Source organism: Mus caroli, chromosome 11 (assembly GCF_900094665.2).
Source record: "Mus caroli chromosome 11, CAROLI_EIJ_v1.1, whole genome shotgun sequence".
Taxonomy (NCBI): Eukaryota; Metazoa; Chordata; class Mammalia; order Rodentia; family Muridae; genus Mus; species Mus caroli.
The window spans coordinates 62473242-62481915 of record NC_034580.1 but is presented as its reverse complement, the minus strand read 5'-3'; the positions used below and the strand labels follow the sequence as shown (position 1 = coordinate 62481915).

Here is an 8674-nt window from a genome sequence, read left to right as displayed (position 1 = left end):
TGCTAGTGGAAGACTGACTTCCAGGCAACTAGGGTGAGGATCTTATACCTACACCCACAGTGACACACCCATTCCAACCAGGTCTCACCTATTCCAACAAGGCCACACCTTCAGATGGTGCCACTCCCTGGTCCAAGGATATACAAACCATCACAGTGGGGTTGAGGTTTCATGGATTTGAAAAAAGAAGACCAAAAAGAGAGAAGGAGGAGAATGAAGCCACCATGGAATAATGGAGGAATGTATAAGAAAAAAAAAAAGACAAGCCACCATAAATTAGCTAAGACATAAAAACATGGCTCCGAGGGCTGCCCAACTAGAGTTAAGAGCAACCCATATTAAACATAAAAAATAATAAGTAGTAACTTGAGATTATTGATAAGAAGTAAATTCTAACAGCATGAAGGGTAAGCAGCTGCCCAGCTGTTATGCTGCTTAAGTCATTTGTAAATATAAAGGCTGTGAGTTTTTCCTTATTCCAGGAACTCAACAGCCAAAAGTTGGATAGAAACCCTGGGTGGGGATTTTTAATATTTTCTTACTACAAATTCTCCATCTGTATTTCCCATCCTTCTAGAAAATTCCTCCGGCTTCTCCAGTGAAGCTGATGGAGCCTTGTCTTTCTGAGGCCTCTCTTAGAATTTATGACAGTTTATGACCTTTCATGCGCACTCTCCTAGCTCAGCTTTGAGCTGTGCACTCAGCAGAGCATTGTGAGTGGCATGGACAGCCCAAGTGCCAAGTGTCATCATCATCATCATCGTTATTATTGTCATTTTCTTATTGACTCAATATTTAATAAGTACCTACTGGGTGCCAAACACTGGAAACTATTATTGACCAAACCAGATTAAAATCCTCCTAGGGCTCACATTGTAATGAGAAGGACAGACAAGAGTCATAGGCATCCTCTGTTATGTATAGATGTGATATACTGTAGACATGATGAAACTGGAGATGGAATGGGAGGATTGGAGTCAGGATAATGGGCAGCTGAAGGAATATGCAATGGCAAAGTGATACTTAGTCTAGACTAGGTATTTGAACCAAGAGGGGGCCATGTTCAGGAGAGAGCACAGAACAAGCTGTGCCATGCTATTGGAGAGTAGCATGCCTCCAAGAAGGGGAGAGGGTAAACACAGATGGAGTGAAGGGGGAACGGGAGCAACATGAGGTGAGGGCAGAGACTGGGAACCCACTCTCTACAACCTTTGTGCATGGCCACAGAAGGACTCTCACTAAACCTTAGAAAGCCCTTAAAAGATTTCAAGCAGAAACATGACAACTGGGCTATCCATAGATGTGAGGGAAAATACCATCAGCAAAGTTAGCAATAAACCAAGGAAGATAAAAGAGTTCTAACTAGGAAGGAGGTGGAAGGTAGAAAGTAGGGTCAGATCCAGGATCTATGTGAAGTTAAGTATGGCTTGCTTGTGGATCAGGCTAGAGGCAAAAAGAGAGCAGAAATGGTTCTAAGGCTCTGTGTGTGTGTGTGTGTGTGTGTGTGTGTGTGTGTGTGTGTCAGGATGGGGCAGATTTGGAGAAGCCAAAGAGTTTGCCTGGAGCCTATTGTCTGAGATGTCAATTGGGCAATTGGATGTACTTCATGTGTACTGTAGGTACTGACCAATTAAACCTGCGATTTAAGTGACTGGCCCATCATCTGCACACACGGACACTCTCACTCAGTCTTCTCTCACATCACAGAAGACAGGCAGCAGTTAACGGACCCAGTTCCCGATGACGAAATCCATTAAGACTCAGAGAATGTAAAGCTGGATCCAGGACACCAGCTCAGAAGTTGGTTTATCATATCGAGTCAGTGTGCTTTGCTCCTTGTGTTCTCTTCTTCATGGCGCCACCTCTTGGCCATTAGCGAGAGGTGCTTCATTGAGCATGCCCAGATGAGCATCTCCCCGTAGACTACCTTACAGGGCTAATCTCTGAATCACTGGGAACTTTTAACTTTGGAGACACGTGTAAACACCACAGACATTAGAGGATCATGGTTAGTTACAACATCTAGAGGCTTCGTGGTTTCTTCCCATCCCAAATAAACAGTAGGGATGCTAATGAGTTCCCAAACGGAGAAACGAAACCCTCTTTCCCTGGGATTTTCCACAGCTTTTTAGCTGAGGGTGAGGACCTTCCAGCGTGCTCAGGGAACTGGCTGTGTTTTTTGACCTTTCTTCTAGAGCCTTGTTTACTTTCAGAGAGCCCAGGAAGGGCCTACAGACACTGCTTGGCTCAGGGGACTTGGCAGAAGCGAGAGAACTCCACAGATACTTGGCAGGATGAGTCAGAATGCTCAGAGAACCACAGCTTCAAACAAAACGTGAGTCTACCAGCTTTCTGATAAAGCACCTAGGGCTGGAACTTGGGGCACCCCAGGGGATGGCTGGCTTTGGGGGGACATGAGACCTTCCACCAGCACTTCTGCTCCAGATTCTACTAGGAAAGGTCCCCAACCACCAGAACAGCAACTCCCATTGGTGGCCAGGAAATTGAGTCCTCTGTGAGAAGAAACATGAAAGCGTATATGGCATCTCAGTCTTGTTACCTGCTGTGTCCCATGTCTGGAACTACTTCCCCAAACAACCTAGCATTCCGGTTCCTGTTCAGTTGTCTCCTAGCAAATGAGACTTGTTCAAAGCAGCCCAGTGGCAACTTCTACCACTTACCTCATCCAATTCCCCTATTGCGCCTGCCTCTCTATCTCTCTCTGATATTCCTGGATGCTTGTTCCTTATCTAGCCCTGTCTCCAAAACGCACATCCAGTGGCAGCTGGAGACTTGTGAGACTGAAGGATGTAGGAAGACAAGGTTCTGGGGCCAGACTTGGTCACATATCCAAAGTCTTCCTCTACTGGCTGTGAACTTGTACTAGTTATTTCACTCTTGGTGCCTGTGCTTCCTTCAGCATCCCAAGGGGATCATATCTGCTGCATGGGATCATCACGAAGCTTGGGGAAGTCAAGAGACATACATTTTGTAGGAAAGTCTTGGCGTGTAGTGAGCAGACTCTAATTAGGAGTTATGTTCTATCACAAGGATCCAGAGAAGACACTGCTCAGTTACTCATCCCAGCAGCTCAGCAAAAGCAGAGTAAAACCAACTCACCCTGCAGACTTCCTCCACACATTTTCTTCTTCTTTCCCTTCCTCTCTCTCTCCCTTCCCATCTTGTCTCCATGACAGGGTCTAGTTGACTTCAAACTGGGGATCTTGCTGCTTCAGCCTCCTGAGTTCTACAGAGCTCTCCCTCTCTCTCCCTCTCCCTCCCCCCTCTTTCTATGTATGCCCAGTTCCACAAATTTTCTTTCCAAGGCAGGATAGAAAGGGGTGGGGTGGGGGTGGGTGGATGATTGTTGGGGACATGATCTAGTAGAATCCATTGGCAGCAGCAGGAACCAGAATTCCAACACAATTAACATTTCTTCCTTGCTAAGCATGAATCTGCAATTTTCTAAAACTCTCACTGGAAACCCCACATATAGGGAAAGAGCAGGTACTAAACTTCTTCTGTAACCCCAGTGCTTCTGATTTTATTTGATCAGTCCATAATTCCAGGGACGGTGTCTCTGGACCCATCTCATAAAAGAGGGGGAGGATAAAAGGTTTCTTTAGCAACCTTTTGAGATGCAGCTTGGGAGTCACTGAAAGGGTGCATATAACTGATGTTCAGACAACTAAGTGCTTGCTCTCTCTTGAGAGCTGGTGCCCACCCTTGGGTTTGGCGTCCTCTGAGCACCCCTCTGTGTTAACCCTTGTGCTTAAACCTATATTAAAATATCTAATAAAACCCCCAATTGTGTGTCACTGTACTGGTAATTCCTGACATTCCTTTCATCATCAAAGCCCTGAATCCTGGTAGACTGGTCCCTAGAAGCTTTGGGGAACTCCCCAGGCTAATGGGGGTGACAGTGTGGAGCTGCTAATACATACAAGACTGGATTCTGCAACCCTTTGGGAACATATTTTCTCTACTTTCTCATTGGCTCCCTAAAGCCACCTATTTGTCCAAAAGTCTGCTTACCCATGTTCAAGGTCAAGTGTAAAGGGAAGCATAGGAGAGAGGAGGAAGTGTAGGGGAATTAGATGTACAGGGAATATCTTTATTTTTTTCCATTTTCAGTCATGCCATACTCAGTAATGAAGCACCTCAGACACAGATACAGATTTTAGGGAGTTTGGAGTCGTGTGGGGCACACAAGCAGCGTGACTAACTGATGGAACAAAAGTATAGGATGCTCAGAGCCACAAGGAGGGCACTGATGTATTTTCGGGGCACAGAAGGCTGCCCAAGCTGAGATAGAGAGCAAGAATGTGCTTGGCAGAAGGAAGAACATAAACTCAGGGTCAAAGAGCGGGTAGGCTTCCACTTCTGGGGAGAGATGGGAAATTCAGCATTGCCCTTGCCTGGGATGCCCTCCACTGCTCTCCTGTGGCTGGCTATCCCACACCATCACTGTTCACCTCCATGGTTCCTTTTAAGAGGTGACTTGGAGTGTTTCAATGTAGAGAGGAAGAAAACACACATGGGTCTGTAGACCCCTAGAGAGGAGAGTCCACCTTTACTGCTTGAAAGGTTTATGCATTGTAGGTTCAAGTACAGAGGGTCATAACTTAGAACAGGCATTGGTAGGATTTCTGTGGCAGATTGGAGAATGCTAGGGCTGGCTAGGCTGGAGGCAGGAAGAGAGAGATGAGCCAGGAACTATCTTAGCAACTGCCTCTGGTGTCAAGAGGATGCATGTAAGAGAAGAGGGAAGATGGGATGCAGGTTGTCAAGGAAACGATCTGCTGATGTGAAAGTGTAGATCAAAGGGTACCAAAGTCTCTGGTTTCTGGCTTTGACTTATGAGATGTGAGATTGGGCACGAGAAGAGGCCTTGCCTTTTGATTTCTCCTGGCTTCTAGTTGTTTCTCTACTGAATCCTTTGTCATCTTAACTTGAGCCAGCAAATCACCCTTCTCCTCCACCCATTCAGTTGTGGCTAACTTTTTTCATTATTTAGTTGGAATTTGAAATTCCTTCCAAGAAGTAATTGTGTGTGTGTGTGTGTGTGTGTGTGTGTGTGATGTGTGTGTGGGGTATGAGTGCTATGGAGACATTCATGCCAGTCTACCATGGCAATATATTTGACTTTTGTCACTGCGTTCCATGTTCTAGCTCTCAGAGTCCCCCCCTCCCCCCCCAGGTACAAGAGAGTCCTTAATGAATTGTTTGGTTTCATCTCACTAGAATCTGCATCTCTCACTCTGGCTGTGACTCACTTTCTTTACAGCTGGGGAACTGGCATGCTTTTGGCTGCCATGAGTCTGCTGGTTCCTGTTGGGCATAATGGGCCTTACAATGGACTCTACCAATCTAGGAGCCCCCCTTAAAGCCTTATTTCCTGCTTGAGTTGGCAGAACTCTGTGTTCCCTATACAATTTTACTGTGTGACAGGTCCCATTTCTTAAAGGGCTCAGAGTGACACATGTGGTTTATCTCAAGTCTACCTGGTTTATGCTAAAATGCCAAAGCTATGCTAACTGCATACTTTGAATGAAGCCCACAGTGTCTATCTTATCATCAATCTTATTTTTGTAAATTCATTGAGAACACACGGTCACCATCCTATTAGACACCACTCTTAAGCCCTAGCCTATGCAAAATAGGTATGCAAATTAGACCTTATGTATAGTGGACACTTAACACATGCTGAATCAAAGACTATGAATTCTGAATCAATGGGTCTTCGGTGGAGCCTGGGTCTCAATATTTTTCCCAGGTAATTCTTGTATGCGGTTTATTGGCAGATGTAAGCCCCTCCCCCCTTTGATCTCTTCTGGCAGCATCCTCAAGTCAGTGAGTAGAGAGACAGGAATAAAGATTTCTCTCTAGAAAGATGAGCAAACTGACTGGGGGGAGGGTGCCCATGACTGCAGCTTTTGGAAGGCTTAAGCAGGGGGATCTTGAACTTGAAGTTACTCTCACCTGGCTACACAGCCAGACTCCATCTCAAAAATAATCTTCCCCTGCAGAGAGAGGAGGTGGGGAGGAAGGACATCACCTCTTTCTCTCTGCAAGTTATTGTATCTCCAAGAATTCACATACTTAAAACCAAAAAGCTTCTGGCCTTGTTTACCTGTGTTTCACAGAGTGGGTTGACATTATACCCAAAAAAGGGCAGTGTTAGTAAACCTTTGCCCTTCAGAGTTTTGGCAAGCAAACTATGTTATGTTCAGCCAACAACACACTGGGGATCCTTATGTATGTTAAGTGCATTTCTTGGCGCTGTGTGTGTGGTATCTGTGCATAAGCACAGACACTTTTGTTCAGAGCTGTCTGTGTGTGGATTTCTATTTAGTAGTATGGGGGCCAGTTTTTAGTTTATCTTACTTTAGACTGTTTTCTTTACTCTTATATAGAATGATTTCTATTTTCAAATACAGAATTTAATTGCCATACATTTATCAGTTGTAAATATACAACATAGTTTAAAATATTTTAAAATTTATGGTGTGTGTGATGTACATCATGGCACATGTGTGGAAATCAGAGGACAACTTGTAAGAGTCAGTGCTCTGTTTCCCCTGTGTCAGTCCCTGAGACCAGACAAGGAAGCAAGGACCTTTTCATGCTGAACCATCTTCCCAACCCTAGGGTGTAATTTTAATATGCAGTCGTGATGACAAAGGCTGGTTGTCACTTGAGTGGATGGAGATTGCCTAATAGACTAGAAAAACATACCTCTGTGTATGTCTGATATGAACTAACAGAAGGAGGGTGTCAGAATGAACTAACAAAATGTGAAAGACATGATCTGAGTTCAGGTTCTGACACCCCATAGGTTGGGAGTCCGTTTGGGTGGGGTAAAAGTGGGAAGGAGCCGGGTGTGGTGGTGCACGCCTTTAATCCCAGCACTCGGGAGGCAGAGGCAGGCAAATTTCTGAGTTCGAGGCCAGCCTGGTCTACAAAGTGAGTTCCAGGACAGCCAGGGTACACAGAGAAACCCTGTCTCAAAAAAACAAAAACAAAAACAAATAATAATAAAAAAATAAATAAATAAAAATTAAAAAATGGGGAGGAAGAGGAAGAGGAAGAGGAAGAGGAAGAGGAAGAGGAAGAGGAAGAGGAAGAGGAGAGAGCTAGCCCCTGTAGGATTTGCTGGCTTGGTTTTCCAGCTGTCATGATGTGATCTGCTCCCACCCCCTCACACCTCCCTGCCACGAGTTAAGATGTTGTCATTCCTCCTTCCAGTTGTTTATTCTGCCACAACAACAACAAACTCTAAAAGAAGGACGTTTCGTTGCAGTGATAAATTTAAAATAATTAATGTAACTTCACACTTAACAATCCTCCCAGCATTTTATTTGGAAACATTTAAACATCTACAGTTATTAAAAGAATAATAACATATCCACTACCTAGATTCAAATATAGTTACACTATATTTACAAAGCTCATAACTGCTTTCACTATCTTTATGAAATGATGGGAAATGCCTTTCAGACACAGTGGGTTCTCACCCCTAACTATTCATCAGACACCAGCCAGTATGAAGGGAGTTATTTCACATGGAAACACTGCCATGATTCCAACCAAGTAAGATCCACGGCTGCTCCAGCGACAGCCTGGCATATGCAGCAGATAAACAACAAAGACAAGGTGAATGGCAGCATCCAGGCTGTCTTCCGACCTCCACACATGCGCCAGACACACTCCCTTCTCCTCCAGCCTCCCTGTAGGCTGCTGGGACTGCCGACACTGGCATTATTTGTCCAGTTTTTATGCAGGTTCAACTCAGATTTGCGTATTACACTTACATGGGAAATATGTCTACCCACTGAACCATCTCTTCAGCTCCACTGATTAAAATTTTTTTCTTTTGTCACATGAATATGTGCACATGTGCACACACACATGCTCAGATAATCACATACAATCAAGGCTTCATATTAAGAACTGTGATTTATATTTAACATTTAGAAATTTTGTTTACCCTCTTTAGTTTACATTTATTTCTTTTACTCTTTTATTACATCTTATGATATCATATTTACCTAGTTCCTGGGATTAGTTTCAAAATTAAGGTAGTAATATTGTGGTTGACACTACAAACCTAATTTGGTAAAATTACAGGTGTCTTCACGGATCTTTTCTTCTCCTAGGCTGTATCTTGAGCAGAGAGCGCCACATTTCAATGAACCATCTTATCTACATAGTGGTCTGATTAGAGGCATGTGCAGTTTGGCTTCGCTGGCTTTGTTAGTGTTAGTCTTATCCACTCTTTCTCTTTTCGTTTTGTCTTTTAACATGTGAGGTATTGGCAGGATTTGGAAGCCAATTTGGTGTAAACAGATATTTAGTTTTTATTACTGTTTCCTTTACTCCCCTTCCAACAACCCTATTGACAGTTACTTTTATCTTCCTGCTCATTCTTCCTCCTTCCCTCCCTCCTTTCTTCCATCCATCCATCCATCCCCCTTCTTCTCTCTTCTTCCTTCTCTGTCTTCTTCACCTTCCTCTCTCTTCCTCCCTCCCTCCCTTCCTTCCTTTCTTCCTTCTTCTTTCTCTTTCTTTCTTTCTTTCTTTCTTTCTTTCTTTCTTTCTTTCTTTCTTTCTTTCTTTCTTTCTTTCCTTTTTTCTTTCTTTCTTTCTTTCTTTCTTTCTTTCTTTCTTTCTT

The 8674-nt window shown here is 43.9% G+C and overlaps 1 protein-coding gene across 1 annotated transcript in view; it reads left to right on the top strand.

Moving 5' to 3' along the window:
* Glp2r (glucagon like peptide 2 receptor) overlaps positions 1-8674 on the top strand; it is a 64394-nt gene that overhangs the window by 13022 nt on the left and 42698 nt on the right. Inside the window, exon 4 of the mRNA XM_021178184.2 lies at positions 2214-2335. Within this exon, the coding sequence (XP_021033843.2) occupies positions 2214-2335 (122 nt within the window). The remainder of the gene's footprint in view (positions 1-2213; positions 2336-8674) is intronic.